Genomic DNA, 25,699 nt, shown 5'->3' with positions numbered 1-25,699 from the left:
ATAATTGTGTCAACCTCCAAAAGGCGGTCACTGGACGAAATATATTTCAAAAAGGTACATTTATTATACAAATAATAAGATTTGAGATTCAGATAAGTTCAGCTGATTTCAATTGTATTTTACCTAATATTAACAATTTAAAATGCTAATTCACATAAATAACTTAAAATAATCAATAAGGACAATATTTACATGCGTAAAATACATTTTACAATGACAATTCGATTAGGCAGAATTATAATTTTGATAAAAACCGGCAACAGTTGTCAGGTGTAAAAAAGATTTTAAAAAATGGCACCAATTCGATTTTTGAAATTCATAACACTGGTTTCTGGTTTTAAATTACGTTAAAATACTTTTTTATCACATTAGCTAGTTTGCTAAAATTCAAAACAATGGCTTTATAGATCCAGTCATGGATATTATAACTACGAAAATTAAAAAAAATACTTCAGTCTTTTAAATCCGACGCGGTATCAGTTCTTCAGACTCTGTCATTGAATTTCGAAATAATTTTTAAAGTACGTCTATGTACAGAGATCCGATTAATTAAGCGTTTATTTTTAAACAATACATTGATAAGTACTCGAATACCTGTTTTAAATAATACCGATAGTTTTAACATCGGATTTTTTTACTAAAACTAACACATTATTTTACTTTAAAAACTATTGAATTGATAATTTTTAAAGTAAAATAAAATAAATTAAAACAAGTTTTAATAAATATTTGTATATAAAAACATACTTGACGAGTTAGTATGTCCAGTACATAACGATCGTTGCGCACGATCATTGATCAAGCTCAGTAGGATTACACTACCTATATATACTTACTGGCTATACTATGTTATATCACATATGAAATATCATTCAAGTTGATATAAGTACTTGTATGATCAATAAAGCTTCCACATTTACTGGCAAACTGTCGAATTTGGAATGTCAAAATTGTCCCAAAGGGTTAATCAAAAAAATATTTAGTCACAATACAGTCAATGTTAATTTCAAAAGTTCCGAAGTTAGTTACAATATTTGTCCGAAGTTTTACGTTAAGGTTCTAATGTAAACTCGCCAAGTGAACGGTCGCGTATAGTTGCGATGCAATCTGTCTAATTACAATAACATATGTATAAAGCGTTGAACGTTACTAGTGTAGTAACACATGCATTTAACTACACTAAGGAGAGTTAAACGGACGAGCACAGTATAAAACATGTGAAGAGTGTCAAGCGAGGTTGCGTGCAACACTATCGCGTATCGCGCTGTATCGCGGTGTATCGGACGCTACACGCATACAATATTATACGTATAATACTGATTATTTAATTCGTTTAATATTTAATTAAAATTCTCCAGAGCGTTTATCTCGTAATGTGGGACACTTTTACGATGGCGCTACTTACTCACTGATAAGGGCCCAGCGCTACCTCCGCACCTGAACACCCAAGAAGACACTTTATGCAAATGCCATTAAGCCACAAATTCCATTAGCCGGTTTAATTATAATATGAAATTATAATTACAAGATAATTTCGCTGTTGAATCTCAAAACAGTTATGCGAGCATGCACCCAACGCGGACGTCCATAAAATAGAAAGTATTTATAAAACTCAAATGATTATTGCCGCTGTTATAATAATTGCAAATAACTTCTTTGAAAACCCTGAGTATTAACTTTGGAATGATATTAAGAAATATCATTTAAAGTCTCGTTTTATTTCGCTTACGTGTCTCCTTGGGACGTTCAGTCGAGTATGTACGATACCTACGAATAAATAAATTACACAGCTGACCGCGTAAGGAAACCAATAAGTCCAATTTAGAATAAATACAAAATGACCCGATGATAGAAATAAATCGTCTGTAAACTGGTCTCATTAATTTCCCAACGACAGTGTCCAAAAAATAAAGTTACTAGATCACATGTTCGCACTTAATAGTCAAATAAATTAACCGAACGAGAAGCTTACTTTAATTTTACGCCGGATCAATTATCATGTATAAAAGAAGAAATAAACAGTGATAGAGAACTATTTACATAAGTCAACATGATATACGATTTCGACGACTTCGATAGATGAAAAAGTGAAGTGATTATATACAAGGTCCGTTATCTGCCTCCGAATAAAAAACAGGTCCACTCTCGAGTCTGAGTCACAATCACATCTGTCCCACACTAAAGTTTCTCTCATTGATGACAACCTCATGGGCGTCCGCTCGTCTATAAACACGTATGCACAACTCTTTCCTTTTGACATAGTTTGCACTTGACTTCGCAACACCAGTGAAACGTGCAGTTGCACCGCTCCACCACGATCATCGTCTCCGTGCGGTACCCTCGGCCGCAACACATCAGGTCGCAGCCATCGACGCCGATGCTTGTGTCATTGCACGCGCGCCCGTGTGTGCCGGGGATGCCTAGCCTCGGGTTCTTCTCGCAGAAGCCAGGCGATGATTCTAAGTAGACGAGGTCTTTTACCCCCGGCGATTTATGGTCCGGGTTGTGAGGCCGCAGTTGGATCTTATATCTGTCTCTGCGTGGCACTCTGTGCGGTGTCGCGTCGTTCCGTTGCGCGGGCGCCTCCAGGTCAGTGTTAGGCATCATGACCCGAGATGCGCCATCGAAACGGTCCTTCAACGCGTCACCCACAGAGCGGAAACTGGGCAGCCTCATCCAACACGTCTTGACTGTGCACGAGCCCGACATGCCGTGACACTTGCACTCCTGCCGCATCTCGGTTTGCACATGCTGTGAACAAAACAACACCATCAGCGTCTTGTAGTCTAATTTATTCTATCCTAGGGAGGTCTATAATGATGTCCAAATATCTTTAAATTCCACGATAAGCGTCGATACGATGTGATCGATGATCTTTTAAGCGCACTCCATCGATCGCATCTCACGATCGAGCAAATTGTTACAAATCGTGAAGAGGTGGGCCGGTCGTCACCGCGCGTGGACCGATCATAAATCATACTCTAGGGACATTCATCATTCTTAGAAGGTAGATAAATGACGCGAGGATCGGAGACAGTAAATATTTTCCTATCTCGGAGCGCAGGCGCTTCGTAGAACGTCGACGACGGTATTTATTCATTGACATGTAGATGGCCGGGTATGTTATACAGTCTAGTGTTCAAATATGTGTTAAACAATCGATGGAATGCTGTGAATATTCATCAGGTGGACACCCAGTGCGTCTGTCGTGACAGGAATTAAGCGCTTTGGTTAATGACGCGTCTGGGTGGCTCGGGGCGCCCGACGTCCCTTTTTGATGAATTTTGGGAAGGAGCGGACAGTGGGTATGCAAATGTGGGTGTGCAGTGGGAGGGAGATGCGCGAGCGCAACGAATGAGTGCCTGTTGCGCAGTCGTCGCGCGATGGGCCGAGCCGCGCGACGTATAATTAATATTACACAAGCGACATGTCAAGTGGCGGACGATCGATCGTCACCCGTAATGGTAATGTGAACACGCGCGATGACAATGGCCGTCATTGGCCCGATAACTGATTGTTTTATGGATGCTTATAGGTGCTACCGTCGAGCGGTGATTGGATAAGAGGAGTGGTATGACAAGTGGCCTGTCGACACTTACCGCTCTGCCGGCTTCGTTGTTGTGTAGGTTGACTTTTTCTCTGAGGGTTTTGCCTCTCTCGCCGGTGTCGACGAATTCTCTGCTGAAGCGAAAGCCGAAGCCAATGTTGTCACTGCATCCGCCCCATTTCCAAACGCGTACATTGGCGGCTGCGGCTGCTCGGGTCCGGTGCGGCACGCGATCGATGTGCGAATAGTCGCACGTGCACGATTCTATGGAGCCCTCCGCGCACGCACGCGCCACCGCATGCGTTACGCCCGCGCTCGTGATGGCATAGATGAATGCGGTCTCTCGACAACCTATTAGACAATAGAAAACATCTTGATTATGATTCGTGCTTATTTTATTCAAAACTTGGCAGATCTAATAACTAACCAAATCTCTCCAATAGAAGTGTAAGCCACTTTATTAAGTTCAGCAGGTACACATATTTCACTTTGGCATGTTTGGTATTCGTATAATTAATTCATCCCAACAACAGAGGGGTCCATATTTTAATCAATTTTTATTATTGCTCAGGGTACAGGGATAAAAAATCTCGACGTTTTAAAATATTTTAGGTATTATAATTTAAACACGCAAAACATTTGGGCTCATCAAGCAACTGCAATCCGAGGGATTGAATTGGCTTTGCTCTTTTTTAATCGTTTTATTTTATTGACATTTTTAATTTGTTGACAGTATTAAAATCCTTTTCGAGAGCAATGGGCACATTAGTTTTTTAATTTCCTTCGTAAAATTCTATCTCGGATTTCGACCTGTCCGCTCGGTTTTATTCTTAATAAAATATGTGAGTGGGTCTATACGTTTTTTAATTCAAAATGATGCACTCCAAAACGGGGCAGACGCAATCAAACCAAGTGAGTTTGGAGTCCGGACGAGCAGCGTGTTTGAAACATCAAGTAAGGTAATCATCGTTTAAAAGCAACAAGATCATTAAGTTTATATTCACACAATGAGACTTGAGCAATGATTGCATCGCGTTCATTCATCTCGTACGGACGAATACATAAATCGATGCTCGCATCCCGTATCGAATACTATAAATAATTAATGGCCCGGCATTAGAATCAAATACTCATAAAATACAATTAAAAGAGAGAGAGGGTATATCTCCGAGATTGAAAATAAAAGAAGTGGCTCTTACCTACACGAGAGATTATAAATTTGATCATTACAAGTGGTACGGCGCGCGCAACGAATTCTCTCTTAATATCGATTTAATAGCCCGTGTACTTTTAACGATTAATGCCATACCGTGGCTTTGTCTACGCGCCAGGCTCCACGGTGAGACGATATTATTAACATGAACCTTGTATGGAACACCACATTATGACATTATTAAAACTACATTCGTTTAAGAACGTTCATAATACACAACGTCTCGGGTGTCGTGTTCCGACATTATCTCGTTATTAATCCTCGTAGACATTGTAATTTTACGGCATAATGCCCTCAATAACTCGGCTATTGTTGCGAGCATCTCATTAAGCTCTGAAGGCACCCAACGTTATGATGGAATTCCTCGACAGCTATTAAGTTCTGATTTCGATCGCTGAATACCTGAATGAAAATAAAACTGACAATTAACGCCGTTCTAACACAAGTGTAATCGCGTGTCACCTCAGCGGCTAATGCCATTCATTAGGTAATATAGTGGGGGTCGCGCACGCCTTTGGTGGGCTTCTGGCCACCGTCGCCGTCGCTCCACGCATACACTCCTTGGAAAAAAACGAGCACCCCGTATGGATGTAAAAATAATAAGGAACGCGTATTTGTTGTTATTTATAATAATAATATGTGGAACAGGCCCGGAGGAGCCCGCGCCAGCTTTATTAAGGACTCAATAAGCAAATGAAATCATTTTTTTATTGAGTTGTCATCGTGCACCGATATAAATTACGGTGCGCGCACTCTGCCGTGGACCGCTCTCGTATTCGCTTTTTGTGCTTCCCTTTGGGATGTTATACAAAAGTATTTTATTCAGCAATTACTTGAGACGTTCGACCGGGAATTTTAATGTCAATTTCGCCATCATTCAATGCTCGGACGAAATTAATTCAAGGCATACGTAGATATAGGTACGAGTCGCGGAACGTGCATTTATCTTCAGTAATGACTTGGAAACGTTCGCTCGCATTAACTATAACGTATAGGCTCGAGCCAATTAAATATTGCACACGTAAATAAAGGTACGTCTTCAGCTAATTCGATTTGGTGTGTTGTGATTGCATCTGGCGACCTAACGCAGATGTTCAGTAATTACAGTTGGAAGACAATGTTTGTGTTTTATTGTGGGGTTATAAATCGCTGGAGGCTTCACGGATATCTGTTTTAGTGCGTTACGAGTGAACGCGTGAGCGAAGTCGGAGGTCGTGCGACGGCGGGGTGCCGACTGGTCGACTGGTCGAGTGCTGGGCACTGGTCGGCCAGGTGGCTCGCGCTGACTCGCGCACCACGTGCTGCGCGCTCCACCGCTTCATCGCGTAGATAAATGTCGCCACAGCTGCCCACCAACATGTGAATGAGTGCCCGCTGTGATTTTTACATCGCTACTTTTACTTTATCTGAACAAGATCTAACGGTACGCGGCGACCCGACCAATTAGATACATAAACGACAACTGGAAATAATTTTTAATTGGTCTGTGAGAATTTTAAGGCTCGTCTATCGATGATTCACGGCCGGGCCTCGTCGCATTCGACCCGTTTGACGTCGTCCGGTAGTGCCTCTTTGTTCTGCATTAAACGTAAGTATCCATATTAATAACTATAAATAAATCGTACCAATATTTCATCGTGGTGGATGCGACGAGCAACAAAGCCGATTGTCGCGTTTTGCGAATAAATCGCGACGTAGAAAAATTATGACAGATGTAAAGAGCCTCTGTCCGTGTGAGCGCATTAGTCATGGCATTAAATAAAATGTAAATTCCCAACACGAGTCTAATTAAACGACCAAACAACACTAATCTGACACCGGCCGTGTATAACTTCTAATACAAATAGCCATCAGTTACCCAGCGACGGCTGTACTCAATAAAATATCCATAATTAAGGTGCGCTATTATTTTATTGAGGCAATTTTGCCCCATCAAATCGCAGTCAAATAAGAACAAACTTGAGTAATGTGGATCTATAAAAGTAAATTATTATTATAACTGATAATAAAGTGCTGTCCGTGGATTATCTGTGCAGATAATAAATGGTCCCGTGGTGGGTTTACAGCGAGAGCACCGAGCGATAATTCCGTCCCGACGGATTGGCAGTTAAGGCGAGGCGTTGAGAATTTATAAAAGTCAAAAACTCGTAAATCCGAGCGCGCGTCGGCGCATCGCACTGTTAAAATAAAACTTAATCACTGTTGACATTTGACGAACACCTGGCCCCGCGGCCACTACCCATTAAATAATTCAAAATTAATGTACTAATTAAATATGTTCCTGTCCGCATTGAGTCATCACGCCGGGGTGTTTCCATAAGATTAATTTGAAAGATTGACTTATGGAGGTTTCGCGCGTCGTGCCTCTCGTGCCTTATTTATGACGACTTGCATTATTCAAATTTGATGAGACGTAATTACTCAAAACAACCATAAATCACTCGTTTTATAATACGGTGTTTGGCCGGTTTAGAAATCGTTCCGGCTCGGCTTTATCGTACGGCGATGAAGTCATTCACGTTCTCTTATTTGTATCTAAACATGTCTTTTACGAGAATATAATGATATTTTATCTACTGAAAGACGGATCGTCCAGATTATAAAAGGCGGGATTCTTACGTTAATGAAATAAGAATGTCCATAGTCACAGAAATAGAAGAAGAAAGGAGGCAATTTCGCCGTAAAGGCACTTGGAAGACGGGCAATAAAAAGCAATAATTCATTTTCGTTATGCCATGTATGGGTGATAATTTCACATTGAGTCCGCGTCCCGAGGCTCCAGTGCGACAATTCAAAATTACGTCGGTCGTATATCACTCATTGTGAGTGGCACAAAGCACTGCCAGCTACCACTAGCTACCAGCCAACACCGCGACACCCATTCACACAATGGACAAAGACATTTGTTTTCAAACTCGAGAAAAAAACGCCGAAAATAATTTCGTTTTAAGTGAGCTGTCCATAAACAATAAAAGGGCGATCGAGAAGTTGGAAACTGGGAATCTGTCGATAAATAACATGGAACCGGTGACCGGGGCCGGCTTAATCGACTCATTTCAGTTTCACAAAACGCGCGTTATCTCGAAGACAATTCAAACGCCACAAAACTTAAAACGCTTATCTAATTGAGCATTAAATATTTCGTCGAGGGCATTTTATATCGGCTTTATTTTCGGTGTCGATCGTTTTATACGTTTTATCCACCCACGACGTTGGAATCTCGGTTGCGCGTACGATACACACCAAAACAGGAAATATTTGAAAAAAGGTCGGGTTTTATTGGCCGAGTTACCTGCCATTAGGAGCTGCGTTAGGTGTAAACCTGGCTTCCGTGGAGCTTGTACGAGTGCAGCGGAATCGCTAAACTACACCGCAGGGGGTTCGCAGCGGGAACTCGAACCATATATTTTTCTATTCTCGGCTCGACAATGACGCGTCGAATAAAGACCGGACTATTGTGCCGTTGTCATCATTTGTGTTAATACGATCCTTGAGGTTTACACCACAAAGAGATGAAGTTGTCGCGTCCGAGTGTCAATGGTGTGTCAATGGTGTGACAACGTGTAAATTAGTAATTATTGGTGTCGCGTCCGGGGGGCCTTTGTGCGCCTCGCGCGTAATTATGCTGAGACAGAACTAGCCGTTAGGGACTCGTGAGTTTCGGGTATCACATTTGCGAGTTTTTAAGTATGTTTTTTTCGTTTATTGAGTAGCGTTGTGACGGACTCCCGCGGGGTGCCGTTCGTTTTTATGCCTTTCTCAAACGTAATTGCAATGTATTAAATATTTTTATCGTGTGTACAGGCGGTCTGTAATATGCGCGCCGCGAGATTCGCCCGCCCTGCCTGCCCTTAATAAAGTAATATGCTCTAAATGCACACGCATATAACATAAATTTTATAATCCCCTTGCTCTTTTTATCATGTGAAATTATTACGGCGGTGGTCCTGGGCTCCGTGCTATATCTGACTTTTAATTTAGAAAAATGGTACATTGCGTTTATAGTTTGTTGCTTGAATAATATCAATGAGTATTATTCGCTCAAGGCGTTTAGTTTTATATCTGTCGATGATTTAATATAGGTACTGCATGTATGGGTATTACAGCGTGAACTTGAGAAATTGTTTTTTAGTGTGTTTGTCTGGGCAAATAAATTATTTCTACTTTTTTTGAAATTCCACCGAAACCTAAATAACTTAATAGCTTCTAGAACATAAATAGTCTGTTACTGGTATAAATCCGTTTTGTCCCGCGTTCGGTGATCGCCTGAGGCAACGGTCGACCGTCTCACTTTTTTTCTTTACGACTTAAATCGTTGTGTAAACATATACCTAATTGCGATTTGTTACCAATTCGGTTGTTTATGAATATTTTATAAGCTTAATGGTTTATGACATGTCGTTTTATAATTAAAATGCCACGACAATGCTGTAATAATAAATGTAAGATTTATTTCTTGACATCCTGCTTTAGCCATCGAATAGAGAAAAGGACGGGAGATGATGAACTATAAAAATGAGACCATAAATGTATTTTGGAACTATATTTTTGTTATGAATTTTCGTATAGACATTCTATACAAAAGCCATAATAAAATTATAAATGCGAAAGCCTATTTGTTGATCCTAGATATAGCGGAACAATCGGACTAAAAAATAGCTACATTTATTATGAAATCAACTAATAAAGGACCGAAATATAGGATACGATTTTATATGTTATTATAGTCGCTCAAATAAGATAGCATTCTTAAAATAATCTACCGAAATTAAGCCAATCAACCACCGAAAATAAAAGTTAAAATTTTCACAAGAAAAAATCAAAGCAATTATTATAATTCTTAACATTACGAGTTTGACCTTTCGCAAACATTTAGCCTTGTTCGACACCATCGACTTGTTTTATCAATTAAAACAGGGCCTATTGACTTAATAACAATCATTATTTTACGCTTCGCAGTTATTGACTACCTTTTAATAGTCAAAAAACACATTTGGAATAAAATTTCAAATAACAATAATGTATTTTAGACAAAACTCGTACTTTTTTGTTATAATACATAGTTTATACCCTTTTATAATATGATGTTTCAAAATTTCTAGGAAGCATTGACAGTGTTAAAAATAAAAGATAAGATTTTTTGTAACAGTCTTTATAAAAAAGAAGGTTACATTTTAGTAACTCACCCCTTTATTCTCTAACAGAACAAGCACCTCCAATAATTGATTGGTAAACACGAAGGATCTTAATTTTAAAACCACATTTACTGACCACAGTCCGTTCAAGCGCGTAATAGAGACATTTACCGAAACAGCTTGTACTATTCATTAACGTACCGACTCAGGGGTCAATAACCGGAGCAGACACACGAAATATATCGTGAATCCACAATGAGAACGAATTAGCTTCGGATACGGCAGCCAAAAGCTCTTAATTTTAAAGATAACCCCCCTAATGCGCGCCCTGATCTTCGGTCCAACCAAAAGCTTCTCCGAATAATTCATTTTTATTGACAGAATTAATTTACATGACTCACTTTTTACTCATTCCAATTCCAACTCAAACTATATTTACAAAGATTTGTTGCAAAAACATATTAACAATCGCAAAAAAATAATGCAAACGACAGAATCGAATCACAAAACAGCCTTTTTTTGCTATTATAGCGAATAATTCTTGTTGTGCCGAACAGATGTTCGCAGGCTCATAATAAGGCGTATCGCGTACAAAGCATCGAAATCGGACACCGGAGATAGGGCAGCCCCGATCTTACGACAATATAACCTTTTACAGTTTTAAAACTTGCTTGCCAAGCGATTTTATACCGTACGTCGAGGGACATAAAGATTTCCAAACTTTTAATTAACGATAAAACCGAATAAAGCAATGCGTTTTAAAACATTTTAATTTCGAAGTGTACCTTTATAAATGTAGGTTATTATTTTAAATTGAAAACTAAGTCTTTATACTGTAAATAAAATGCTTAATACCATGTTTTTAAGTAAGTAAATGCGTATAAAAGGGATTACTGCGAGCGTAATATCCCTAACCTATTGAATTCAGTTGTGTAACCAGTATTGTGAGGCTAATGGGTATCTATTTGCTGATTTATATCTATTGATAATAATCTACATCCATTCAAATCAACTAAATGGATTCGACGCTCGAGCAATTGTAGAACGATGTTTATGGGGTATATAAAAACACGTTTTTTTTTTCATTCACTATTGAAGAATCGAATCGGATTATGATCTCATTGAGAGAAAAGTAAAACTGTGTTTTAAACTATCATAAAATATTAAAACACGTCCTCGAAACGGAATTGAAAAACGTAAAAAGAGTTATCGACGAACGGGAACTCAAACGTCACTCGTTCTCATGTAATTGATCCAGGATGTTTTATCTTGATGAGTTCTTTATATGTGCCCCCGACGCGCTACCCTCCCGGTGAATACAGATAAAATCTTTTAAAAGGGTTGCCAACTAAAGATATCACTTAATTTGTAGCCTCTCTTTGTAACTGGAATTGGGGATTTATACAAAACACATCTTTTTGTCCGCCGTTGCTTTTTGCGGGGTTAAATGTAAAACTGTATACGAGTGGAGATTTTCGATTGAGTTTTTTAAAGATTAGCCTCTTAAACATCTCAATGCTTTGTAATCTGTTTCCTCAGTATTTTAGAAGGGTATTTAGGGCTTATCTTCTTAAAGTCTTTTTTAATGTTTTGTTCGTTTTGTTTTGCGATATCAAAATTGAGACAAATGAATGACGCGTGTACCCAAAAACGTTTTTGCGTTTATTGTTCAGTTTTTGTTCGTGAAGGTGATAATAAAATCGTGATTTGAGTATTAACTCGTCAACCTTTGTCAATTGTTTGGATTTAATTAATCGATAGCAACTCACCTCTGTCGACGATCTTGCCAAATAAGTTCTTCCCTCTGAGGAAGTTCCTCGTGGAGCAGTTCCATCTTCTGTACTTGAACTGGTGCTGGCACTCGGCGACAGCCATGCTGGCGCCCTTCGCGACCGCTGATAGAACTCCGCGGTTCTCCTTAGCTAATCTTCTCTGTTTCCGCCTCAGTGTAGCGTACACTGCTGGGTCCATGTACGGCACACCAGGTGATATCGGTGAAAGATTATTTGGTTCTCCCGCTTTGGCTATACCCCTGCAACAAAATAAGATTAGTTACAAACGATATTAAAGAATTGCTAATCGAGCGCGAACAAAAACTAAATCTCATTGTCCAAAAGCGATAAGATTGACTTTTGTCACTGTAGAAGACAATGGCTTACGAAAAAGTTAATAAAGAAAAAAGTACAAAAATAAACACAACCCGAATGCCACTTAAGGCAATGGGTGCAACTCGAAATGAAATGCTCATTTGAAAAGGTAAAGACAACAAACAATTGACGACCGAACTGTCAATCCGCAGACGTTTAGATAAATATTTGCGTCGCGCATTAATCCTTGAGGGCCGAGCGAGTAAACACGGCCTGAGAGCGATCGAGATCACGGCCTGTTGACTCGGCCTCGCTTGACGAACATATTCGGCCTACAGTAAAAAAAGGCCTCGGTGCACTCTCGCGCGCGGTGCCTCGCGTTTGGACCGCTGGAAATCGTATTACTTTTCTATTTGCTTTTCTTTGTAGTCGAGTGTTACGTAAATATGAACGTGTTCGTCGGAAATTCTCATTTCCTTCGAGAATTCATGGAGACTCTGTGATGGTTTTAAAATTTTTGTTCTACTTTTAAAATAATAGACAAACTTAAGATGAGTCGGCCTCTATAGAGAACGGATAGGTTAACTTTAATGACGTCACTATATCAAATATGCGTGGGAGAATATTTGTTAAACGACTTCGTGACTAAATAATACTTATTTTTAAACTCCTTACTACCGATCTCTATATTTAGTTAAGATTTAGGAGCTAATACGTCATATTACACACACTTCATATTAGCGAGCTCATTTAATTTGATTACCCATAATATGACGACCGCTGACGACTTTTTACTACCGTTAATCCAGTTTTATTCATTTTATTGAAATAAATGGATATTGGTGTAACTATCAACAGCCAATAACACATTAGATATAAACCACTTCATTTGCACATTTGTCAAAGCGTCACTTAATATTTTATAATAGTATAAACTAAGTAATTTAATCAAGTTTATCGTCGAAAAAACTTAATGGACTTTGTCACTGTTTTTGTACCAAACTTTTATTACACGCAATAAGTCTTAAAACAGCAGACAGATGGTTTTAATTTAGATTATCTAGAACATAAATCAATCAATTTAAAGTGTGCACTGGCAACTTACAAACAAGTCTGTAGGTGCAATAAATTGGAGCCCAGTTATATTGACACCCACGGGCACTTTAAAACAAAAACTAAGAATAACCATATTTGCTTGTCCATAATATAAGGTCCTTTGCACTTGTCACGTTGGTAGAAAATCAAATAGTGGTCCGACGCAAAGTCCTCGTGGAAAAAATTCTGAATGGCTTTCACGAACAAACGTAATGTTTGCACAGCGATAAAGCCTGTGTGAATGTGTCAAAATATTGTCTTTTGGAGGCTTGTCTCTCCTTGTTTGAGTAATTAAGCGTCGTTCCTGTGCCGTTTTTGTACTATGTTTGACACAGAAACGCTATAGTTTTTAATATTTGGTTTAACAAAACTCTTTAACAGAAATGATCAATTGATGAGAATTATCAATCTACGATAGGTACACTATATTTCTTCATTGCTATAAATAACTCGCATCGTATTTTTCTCGACCCTATCTTCGGCAAGATCTTAATCCTCAAGATCATCTACTCTACAAACATGGTACAAACAAAAGCTAATACGAACTAAAAAATAATATAAATGCTAAAGACACTTCTTAATACGATTTCCTTGCAATTTGAATTTAGCAACACATGTCCTTAAAGTGGAAGACTTCATTCGCCACACGCGTCCTGCATACGAATCAGCCCTTTATTATTTAATTTGTTGGCGTCTTGCGAGGCGTCAAAATATCAAAGTTTATAAACCAATTTAGTTAGACCTCTGGCTTGTATGGATAAGAATGTATATGAGAGACTTTTATTTAATGGTGGGAGTTATCAGAATATCGTGAGGGCCGCACGCGATTTCAAGCGTAATGTAATATGGACTACGAGTGATGAATACGAATGAAGTGAGGTGTGGCGATTTCTTTTTTGCTCGAGGCAATGTGCGAAGACTTTATGTGCCCCAGTTCAACATTAGCCCCCGAGGGCTCGATGTTTGGACCAGTGGGCATATATTAAATGGTCTAGTAATTAAAAGTAAGCGAGGGAATCAATAATGTCCATTATTTTTATTTACCGTTGCTGCTTTAGTGGTTTTATTTTAATTATTTTTATACAGTTCTTTAAAGCTGATTTAGAATCGATATAATAATGATTTTATTAATAGAAATGACATAATACTAGTTCTTGTGATACCATTGTTGGTTTTTCGAACGAAGAATTTATGTGATAAATGCAATCATGTGGTAATTATCACGTAGGTCTTTCTTTCGATGTCAAAAGAAGTCAGTCATCATAAGATATTGAAGGCAAAAAATCTTCAGCCAATATTTATTTTGAAGACAACTGCAAGTACCACTTATGAACAGGAATGAACACAAAAACAATGCAACATGTACTATGATCTCATTTCATTTGCATTATCTCATTTTCGCATGTCTCAAGTAGGCAGCGGGTTTATTTTTAAATCTGTCCACGTATATAGTGTGGGCTTTGCGAGTCGAGAGGAATGGGACCGATATTCCATCTTCCGGCAGCTGGCTTTACAACTAAGTGGCCGGGTTTATATTTCATATTACCTCGATAAGATTTATAGTTGAACTTGTACGTTTTATTTAAAAAAAGAAACAAATGTTGTATGTTAATTGTAGAGCCTATTAATGTCACCAGTTACATTGCCGTATCTGTTTTCGATGATTAATGTTCAAAACACCAGAAATAAGGTGTGTTTCATGTTTTTTCTGCTGTCTGTCCGCTTACCGAATTTATAATAAGAGTTATTAGTTTATATTAATCTTTATGAAGCTATTATATTTGACATTATGTTGATTAATAAACCCAGTGAATGAAGTGAATGAGTTTACTGACTGACATTTCAGTTATAACATTTTGTACCAAAAGTGAGTGTAATAAATCATTGTGATGGATTAAAAAGTGCGTTTTTTTATTAAAGTACCACTATTAACACAGTTCACGTAACATTTACGAGTGTTTCTGTAGAAAGTGGGTAAAAATTCCGTTCAAAGAATTCACGGCTCCGTCGGGCCGCGCGGCCAGACCGATTGTATCGCGCGACTTTGATTGCTCTCATACGTGTTTATATGTTAAAATAGAAAGCCTTTTTTGTTTTAAAAGAACAAAATAATCTCGACTTTTTTGTAAAATAAAAATGAAGTTTTATTTTTATGATGAAGTGTTTATTTATCGCTGTCACCATCAGCGTGATTTGTTATCATTTTTATTTTATTGCAGAACATTTGGAGCACGCTGTTTTTACATTTAGTAATATAGTATCATAATTATATAATGTAGATTTTATCATGTGCTAATATTTATCAGAAAAGTTAAATAGCATTGGCATTCAAGTTAATAACTATATTAAATTATAAGCGAAGCTAAACGCTTGTCGTGTAGCGCCGACGGCTAGTTGGTGATAAAATCGCTTGATTCATTTTAATAAACATGATCGTATCAACGTTTACAAATTCGTTTATTAATATTTCGTAATAATTGACGTTTAAGAGGTATTTAGAAATTATGTGACACTTTTTAGCGCTAATATTTTTTTATCTAGTAATAATTAATTATTCAAACAGCGTGTATTTGTACAATGCAATAGCACGCGCCACTGGTTGTTGACTCTCTTAATATCTAGATAATGAAAAATGTGCGTCAGAAGGTTTAGACGCGGACTAAGAAAGCAATTCTTATATATTTAACTGAATGGTACATATGAAGCTAATTGTATTATTATATTTTTAAGTTATTAAACTAACATTATGCCTGAAAATTATGCGCTAACGTCTTAATATTAAACGCCTATAGTGCCATCTACCGGTCACTGTTTAAAATGAGGAATTATTAAACAGAAAAACTTTCGCTTTATTTTAGGTATCGCAACAATGTTTAACTTAAGGTTTATGTACTTACAAGTAATTAGATTAATCAGATTCCTCCTTAACCCAATATTTAAATAAGAAGATTTCTTATAATAAATGTCCGTCGGAAAAATCTTTCTTCCATATTTCCTTACAAAAGTCTGTATTTACTTATTGAACATTCAATTTTAAACTTCAAAGCCACTTCTTCATTTATTCCAAGTATTTAATTTAAACGAGAGTCATTCAGTCTCAATAAGTTCTTTTAATGACTAGGATAGACTAAACAAAGGCACCGCTGATGTGTTATTAAAATAAACAGTCTGCGCTTTGTCTAGCTGTCTACGGCATGGGGAAGCCCTGCGCTAATTTGTTATTTGCATATTATTATATTATAGTTTATTATTAAGATACAAAATTAACAATTTATTTGTTTAATTTATTTAAAATGATTATAAATGCAAAAGTAAAATAAATTAATTAAAAGGAAACATTAACATAAAGCACAATAATTACTGTGTAGAAAACCTTTGTTGACGTAAGATAAATTACAATATACTATACTGTACACGAATACATTTGTAAAATAAAGCTTTTACTGAAGGCGCATCACATTTTCTTTACATTAAAATGAACTTAAATTTTATATTTCTAAATACTTTATATAAAACAAATATTTTAATATATCCGGTGATAAAAATTAGTACAAAAATCAACACAAAACGGTTGAACATTGAACAAGTTTATTAGTATCGTAAATAAACGTTCACGTTCCGGTCTACGGGCGCATTTTCAATATCAACATAATTAATACTGCGCGTGATACATCGCTAATTAGTGCACTATTTATGTGATGTGGTTTATAAAGCAATGAACTAAATTAGCGGCGACGGCTTCCAAATGTCGGTCGGGGAAAATTATTGCGTTTTAATGTGGATTATTATATTTGTTTTACGCTTAATTTCAAATGAAATCTTTTATTCATTTAGGTCAAGTGTTGACACATATGATAGTCGTTATCGCTACTGAATCTACCACTAGCTTAAATAAGAGTAGAGCATTTTGCGACGAGCTAGCAAGAAACTCACGGCAAAATTTATTTAAGTGTTACTTTTATTTATGAAAAATATTTTTAAATGCGTTGGATGTTCATTCATGTTTATAAATATGTTAGATTTAAGTCGAAGTCAAATTAATGACGACCTCTAAACCCGTCGATTGTAAGTTTGACAAATTAAATGAAATGTAAAAATAATGTCATCGTTATTTGAAGCGTAATATATTACGGATTTGCCTAATATAAACTAATGTATTCATTGCCATTCAGTTTCTGACGCGAATTTATATTTCAATCATCATTATCATAATTTTATCACATTGTTATTACGTAACTACGATAAATTTTGATTTTATCTGTTTTGATATCGAGACAATATTTTGTTATATTTATGTTAATTGAGTAAAATAAATTTTCAATAACACTAAAATTAATTCAAATTTTTCATTTCTTAGATTTGATAGTTCTGTAAGTTATTATGGTCTGTATGAGGGATTAGGTAGGTCGCATACCAGGAGCGTTGTGATAGTGAACGCAAATAAATGTTGATGCGCCTGTCTGTCACCGAACAACGGGAGCTGACGGGAGACACACTTTATATGTAATTATCACGATAACACTTAGTGTGTTGTTACTTTTTATGATTTATTTTTATTCGCATTTCTTTTGATATTGCGTTAAAGGTTTAAGTTATTCAATTACTATATTATAGGTTAATTAATTATAGTTTTGTTCAAGTAACTGGGTCAAACACACTCTCACTTTATAACAAAGATTGAACACAGAATACAACCTTCTTTCACACTGATTCTCACGACCAAAGAACAATATTTTTCTTTAGTTATAAATTCCAATATAACGAATTGAATCACCACAACCCGTTACAAATATAACAAGCAACTCTCAAAACGTGGAGGATTAAATTTTACTACACTATTATCGATTTCACACTACTACGCAAGTTTAATGCCTCGTTTGATATCCCGCTAATTATTCAAAGACCAATTATTCGACCATCTGGTTACGAGAATGTACACAATGTTTAATATTTTACATCTCGTTATGCGGAAGTACACAACTAATTGCTCACACCGCACTATACTTTACGACGAACGTAAAATTACTTAAGCTTCGAGATAATAATATTCTTGCAATGTTTACTTATGTTTTGCTCACAATTAATGATGATGACAGTTTAGAATATGACACAATTTGACATTTACATGACGTTGTGGACATCAATTCTGTCACATTTGACGCACAATTGATAAGAGATAATGTCAACAACATGGCTAAGTTAAATATAGGTCAGATGGGGAAGTCTAGGGTTAGATAGTTAAGTAGTTGGTACTTACCACCACATGCTGCCGCGTCCTCTCCGCGGTTTGTTGGCGGCATCGCACGTAAAACACAGAAAGATCACAAATAACCACAAGCACTTCATTGCGAGGGGCGGACCCACGGTCACATGAGCGCGGCGCGTGGAGGCACATTTACGTCTGGCGATCAGTACACCGGCTCGGCCGCGGACATCGAGGCGGGGTCGACAACGACTTGGTGGGAGGAATCTACCTGTCACACCGCCCGATTGGTCTCGCGCTTTTCATTTTTTTTTCGTGCACAAGTCATCTTTGTTAGGTCATTAGGTTATGGTTTGTGTAATTGGATTATGAACATTTTTACAGAATTTTGAACAACTGTTCAACGCGTGTTCAAACATACTTTAAACATTTTTATTTTCTTTTTTGTATAAAATCCATATATCATAGATCTACAGAACTTTACACAGGACTGAGACACTAAGATGACTATATAAAAATAATTCTTAAAACTTAAAGTGTTAAGCCAATGTCTAATTAATTTAGGTTAACATAGCAATTTGGTAATACCAGGTTTAGTATACATTTTTTTGTTGAATGAAACCTAAGTGTGGTAAATTGTATGTTTTGATGATTGCTGTCTAAAACACTAATTTTGTTTTTTGCTGTACTAAATGTTTATGAGATCTTTTATTAAATATGTAATTTATTAAATGATATTACGTCACCTTAAAGATATATATCGAAATGAATCTGTAAGTCTGACTGTAATTTTTATGCAATATTTTTAGTCTTAAATATAACGTCTACTATAGAACTATTTACTAACAAAACCTTCATATAAATCTGTTTTCAGGTACAAGTTTGGCCTTTAGGTACCAACATCTATTTATCTTGAATGTATTATGCTCCTAGGTACAATTTAGTACCACAGTTGAGTTCTGAGAAAAGGTCGCAACTTAGTACCTAGAAGTTCTAGGTAATACTTCTGAACAGTTCTGCGAACTTACTGTAACATAAGTGATACGTTTAAGTAAATATTTATAACTTAGACACGCAAGAAAGTAAAATATACTGTACTAACTGTATCACGACTTTTCAAAGCTACGATACCCCTTTAACAATGATAACATAAATTGCCCTGAATATATTGTGCAGTTTAATAAGAATAATAACTGTATTATGGTAAATTTTTAGTATCCAGCAAATAATTTTCAATAAAATAAAATATTGCTTATATTTATCAACTAAATCAAAAATAAATTATTCATACATAATAAATACATTTTTAATTCAAATACAATAAATACAAGAAACTCAGTGGCACGATACTTGTGAGTCAGCATTTCGCGCGCCGCGGTGGGAGGGGCGGCGGCGACCAATCACAGCGCGGCTGGGCTGCGCGCGCGCATACACACCGCGACCACGTGTTGTTGAAGCCGTGCGCCCACGCATCACACTACTACACCACGATAACACTTGTGAAACATGAAAATAGAACTGGAAAATATTTTCTTGAATTTTTCTGTATATTATGTATTGCATTTTTGAGGAAAGATTTGTAGGGGAACAACTACTTTGTATTTTGTTTTAAAAGGTTTTTTCGTAAGTAGAAATAAATAAATTGAGATGTTAGTAATATATTTCTTAAAAATTCTACATGAATAAGTTATCGGATACCTACGATGGTTATTACATAATAATGAATTTTGGAAACCTATATGTTTAGGCATTCTTTACGTTTTTAAATAAGTCTTGTTAAATTTACCCTACCTTAATACTAATTAGGTATCGTACTGATTTTATTTACATAAAAGACATGCAACGCTACGCAATCAATGTAATCGAGTGAGCCCTTATAAAGACATCAACGCGGGCGGTCTACGGCGTGTAAACAATTTGCACCCGTATTTATAGTCCGCTGTCAAATTATTTAAGTATTACAGGTTTAAAAATGAGTTGTAAATCTCGAAAAATATTGTTGTATAGTAATGAGATAATAGCCTAAAATAGTTATACCTTAATCTTTTGAAGATTTTGAGAACAGCGAGTTTTTAACGCCGATAACACCGCATCATATGTTTTAGTAAAATAATTTATTTTAAAATTGATTCAAAATTGAATTAAAATATTCGTTCAATAACTACTGGCAATACAAAAAATTGTAACATAGTACATGAGAAATACTTACTTTAAACTAAGTTTAAAAAATATTTTTTCTTATTGATTTTACATTCCCAAAAACCAATAAATAAACTAAGCTCCCTTTACAAAAATAAACCAATTTAAAAGTCATAAAGCATGTCGAGAGGTTCTGAAATTGACAAAAAACGGCACGTGTCGATTGCGCATGCTAGCATAAGACACATGCTCTCATGAGACACATGCATACATGAGCCACATGCTGTCTTGCATGTGTTGACACGAGACGCGGTTAAGTGAATATCTGTGTATGAAATTAAGGGTTGAAACAGATGTTTGGTTTTTAATTGACTTTGGGTGTTCTGATGTTAAGAGGTGAGTTATGTGCGATTTTCTGAATTACTGTGAGAGATGTTTCTCGCAGTCTATAGGTTTTTTGTATCATGACATGAATTTTATTATTATCTCAGAACCTAAATTCCAGACAGCGATTTTTAATGAGTAACATAGAAATGGTAAGTCGTTTCAGTTAAATATAACATGGCTCTTGATTGGGCTTATACCTCGTACGTATCTACCTATATTTACCAACGACTTCTTATGGCTTTAATAGACAATTTTTAATTTGATAATCAAATGTGGAACTGATAGGAAACTGTTTTTTAACGTTAAGGTTCAGAAATATCTCGCATACATTGCTCCTTGAGGTCTCACATCCTTAGATATTTTTCGAAACTATTCTTCGCTTTGTGATATCTCTTAGTACTGAAGAAGAGAAAAAGGATATAAATAGTATAATACAGAATATTTAGGTAGTATTTGTTTCTCGAAATTGCCATCAGTACCACTATAACCTTATACAAAGATAACTCCCGAATTACAGAAATAATCAACAATACAATTGTCTCTCAAACGCGTATAAAGACTAGCTTCTGTACACAAATCGAACAATACAAGCAATAAATAATAGAAGCACCTAATTTTAACGGTACTCCGAACTAATAATTAAAACATACAAAATTAAAGTCTACATTGTCACAAGTCAATGGCATTCCTTCACGCTGACAAAATCACGCCATAATTTTTGGTAGTCACGTTAAATTCGCTTAATTTGCCAATTGAAAAATCCTTAAGCCTTATTCTTACGGCATAAGGTCGAAAATCGTTTGTCTTTTTTGGATGAAGCGTAAAGAAACTTCATTGAGTGAAACAGAAGTGTGTCAAACAATGGTCTCCGTGAAATTAAGACTAGTGGAAATGAATAAAGACTCATTACGAGCTGTTGAGCATTGTTGTATAATTTTCAATAAAATAAACACAAGGTAAATTTAACTTAGACTTACAGCACATAAGGTTGAAATTCGTCTGACAGGTGCAACTTCACGGGCGACCGAATCTCGTAAATAATTAACAATGGGGGTGGCGAACATAAATTGAGTGTTTTTTCTAGACGACGTTGTCCAGTGTTCACGTGTTTTATGGAGCACATTGTGATAAGTGAGCTGAATTGATTAGTCTTGACTCTTGTACGAATGGTGAATGAATTCGGAAGCTCCGTGTGTGGATTGTATGAGTCATGGATACTAAAATAGACATAATAGGAAAGGCTGTGGTTGGGTTTTACTTTCAATGACTGTCGTCTATGTGTGAAAGAATTTATTAATTTATTTGCATTTTAATTTTAAAACCAATGGCTGGAGGAAATTGCGAATATTCGGAATTCGGAATATTAGATTTTCAAGATATAAACAATGTTATCATGACTGTTAAAGTGCATCGCCGCTATGAGAAGGGGGATCTTACATATTTTGTAAATAAAACATTGATAATGGATACTAATAGAATTATTGATGATTGAAAACACTGTATGTTAATTAACATATCACCGACGATTTTTTCATAAGAATACTTAATCATAATTAAGTACAAACAGCGCTTTCTACAAACAACAAACACTTTGCTGCAGACAAATGCAAATACAACATCTAAACCAAATACAAAAACAATGTGTACCAATTTTTTCCCCAAACTTCCTCAGAAATGATTCGTTTATACAATCACCTAGCGAACTTTGTTTATTTCAAACAACTACGAACAACCGACAGCTTACTGCCAAAAATAAACAAGAAATAAAAAACATACGATTCACAGCCTTTCCCATCCCTCGCTTATCTCTTACGAAACACAAATATAACCTCTAAGACAATGCGCAACTTTACAAATAAGTTCTTTACACGGACAATGAGTATCAACCTCAGATAACTAAAACAAAGCAAGGAAAATCAATCTTTATTGCAGACTGAATAAAGTAGGTAATGAAATGTAGTGGTTCGGAAAAGCGACCGCGGATACATTTTACTGGGTACTCGCTTATTGTATCTTTATTGCTCGGAGTGAACGTAAATATTAAGGTTTTATTGTATTTACGGATAGATGCGGCCGGTCCATTGAAACGAGTCAGTGTGGTCGCCTCCCATAGCGTGATAGAGTAAAAAAAATCCATCCGCCCCTTACAATAGTTTTATGGCGATGACAACTGCATTAAGCAGCCGCCCATTTTCATCTGAGAATTGTTAAGGTACCGACGAATTCTACACTTGATGTAAAGTAGCTGATGACTTATGTATGACTAGCGTATTCTTTATGTTCATCTTAATAGTTCTGGTGGCTGTTATGAAAAATATACAGTGTCATCGTTTTAATCCGTTCGTTATTTCATGCTTGAAATGCGGTCCGAGTTTAATTTGGATGACTCCATTTGGATATTTTAAATGATGGGAAAATTTGTTTGTCAAAAAACTTTTTAATTTTGGAGAAACGTTTAGGAATATCTGTCGCACAGCGGGCGAGGGAGTGCTCTTATAATAAGAATGATTAAGTGACAAAACAAACAAATACAAGTGAGCGCACTTCAAACTAATCCAAATACTCTTGAATGTTGTCTCACGGTTCCAACGTCAAAGCAAATTATATATTTTATTGCCTGAACCACACAAAATGAATCCGAGACCTTTAAACCAACATCCAAACGATCTCACCACTAGGCAATCAACATTAAGACTAATTAATCTAAATCCGCAAACGAATTAAGCCATAAAAACTAACACTGATTAATAAAAAACAAACTAGATTCGAACCACGGAGGTCTAATTCAACCAAAAAGCGCATGAACAATCATAAAGGAGGATCGAATTCATTTCGAATTAACACAAGCCTTCGACTTGCTAATGGCGCTCAGAACAATGTTTTCAAGATCGCAAAAAAATCAGAAAAAAAATTAAGACATCGAAAATTCTTGGGCGCATTTAGTCGGCGATAAAATCACCGCCCTCGAATGATATATCGAGCGAGCATATAGACTAATAGCATTTTAATATCACGGCTTAGTCATTGAGAAGTCGACTAACAAAAAAAGGTGTGAGTGATCCTCTATAAAAACATGTCGGAATGATATTTCAATGAAATTCCGTGGTGGTATAAAAAGTAAAGTTTTTGTGTGAAATAATTTAATTAGAGGATTTTTATTTTAATTGATTTTTGTTGATGGTTATATGAAATTACGTCTATAAAATATTTCAGCGGTAGTTATGTAAATTATGGACTAATTCATATTTATGGCAAGAATAAAAAAGCATTTATTCACAAAATAATGTTATTATACTATGTTATTTACAAAATTTTACTTTCGATGACCCCACTTGGTGCAGCCTGTATCGTTAATATGAATTAATTATTTAAGTATAGTAACAATTCATTTAAGTTTTAATTGGGCTATTACAATAAATAATATTATATCATTATATACTTGCGTCACACATTAATTCAACTAAAAAATTCTCACGACTAAAGTCGAAACCCAGCATGGTACTGAAATCCGATATCGTCAAATTAGCAGCTGTATTAAAAACAAATAAAACAATTAATAAAAAATAACAGTTAAAAAAACTACTTTTACACCAAAAACAGAAGTGACACATTCACAAAACTATCTCAAACTCGTCAAAGAGAACACCTGGCGTGACATCTGATACGTTCATAATTAAAATAGACAGTCATTATATCTTTGCACTAGTAACAAGATATCATAACACGATGTATTAATATTTACATACTAGACTATGAATATTAAAACAGTATGAATCAACCACTCGGCAACAAATGCAAATTAATGTAACAAAAAGAAAAGGGTAAAAATGAAGGTGTCAGTAATTTAGTTGGGAGTGAGACGAGGTCTTTATTTTGTTGTGGTGGGAATATGTCTCATTGCTAGCGGAGAGGCGGATAGCCGATGATTAGTTTGATCGTTAATATGCCTGAAACATTTCTTCCTCAAAGTCAAGTCCCAAAATAAAAATGTCGTTCAAAGACCTAAGTTTCCTTGTGTATCACTTGTAATGTCCACTTTTACTCTGTAAAATGTGTATGCCTATATTTAAAAGATAAAGATGGAAAGTTCATAAGTAAAGATTTGGAAATAATATCTTGAATAAACTTATAAATATAGGTTCGTAACCATTTACGTCGTAATTAATCGCTTATAAAATCGCCGCTGTTCGCTTTCAATAGAACAAAAGCTCGAAACTGTCTAAATTATGACGTATGCATGCATGCGTGCGTGCGGCACCTTTGCCGACGCTTCCTGTTGCCACACACGGCTCAAGGAATTTCTTGCCAAATTAAACGCTTTTCTGTTTCTTTTTCTATGCTACTGCAGACTCTTGGATTTTCCCCATACTATTTATGGGTGAATGCTTTCCCTTCATAATTTCTTCGATGTAAAGTTCTAGGAGGTGCGAACTATATTGAAATGGCCAAAATACGTATTTCCCGTTAAGGGTAGTGGCTTTTAGTAGATCCCCAGTTATATTTAAAAGATTCCCAATAATCTTATCCGTTATATTTTTTAATGCTCTGAGTTACCTTTTCGAATCTATTTATCGGGAAAATAGAACAAAAGAAGAATTTACGTCTTTATTAATTACTTATGAATTCGAATGACTTGTTTAACATTTCACGCAATTAATGAACAATAAATACACAATGTTTATTGTTCCCGAAGACTATATTTATAGAGCCACAAAATAATGTAATTTTACGACCAAATTAATAATCAAATTAATCAAACTGAATTAAAACAACATAATATTATACTTAAAACAAAACTCTATGATTACATAACGCCTACAGACCTCATTTGACATTAAAGTGTTATTACACAGGCCTGAAGGCATACGTTTCGCTTTCGTTAAAACACGCAAT

At 36.0% G+C, this 25,699-nt stretch overlaps 1 protein-coding gene across 1 annotated transcript; it reads right to left on the bottom strand.

Annotated features, from left to right (window-relative positions):
• Positions 1–106: 106 nt before the first annotated feature.
• On the bottom strand, positions 107–18,498 carry wg (Wnt family member 1 wingless). The gene is made up of 4 exons (XM_076135854.1): positions 18,335–18,498; positions 11,665–11,927; positions 3,600–3,898; positions 107–2,751 (listed from the first exon to the last, which is right to left on the bottom strand). The coding sequence occupies exons 1-4, from the start codon at positions 18,421–18,423 to the stop codon at positions 2,224–2,226; spliced, it is 1,179 nt and encodes a 392-aa protein (XP_075991969.1). The 5' UTR covers positions 18,424–18,498; the 3' UTR covers positions 107–2,223.
• Between the last annotated feature and the right edge of the window lie 7,201 nt (positions 18,499–25,699).

Source organism: Anticarsia gemmatalis, chromosome 3 (assembly GCF_050436995.1).
Source record: "Anticarsia gemmatalis isolate Benzon Research Colony breed Stoneville strain chromosome 3, ilAntGemm2 primary, whole genome shotgun sequence".
Classification (NCBI taxonomy): domain Eukaryota; kingdom Metazoa; phylum Arthropoda; class Insecta; order Lepidoptera; family Erebidae; genus Anticarsia; species Anticarsia gemmatalis.
This window is presented reverse-complemented; position numbering and strand designations above follow the sequence as displayed.

Bases quoted from the DNA above. Each gene is read 5' to 3' on its own strand.
- wg (XM_076135854.1), bottom strand. From the start codon at position 18,423: ATGAAGTGCTTGTGGTTATTTGTGATCTTTCTGTGTTTTACGTGCGAT. The intron at 11,928-18,334 runs GTAAGTACCAAC...ATTTTGTTGCAG, and splicing joins GGACGCGGCAGCATGTGGTG to GGGTATAGCCAAAGCGGGAG. The intron at 3,899-11,664 runs GTGAGTTGCTAT...ATTGTCTAATAG, and splicing joins TGGCAAGATCGTCGACAGAG to GTTGTCGAGAGACCGCATTC.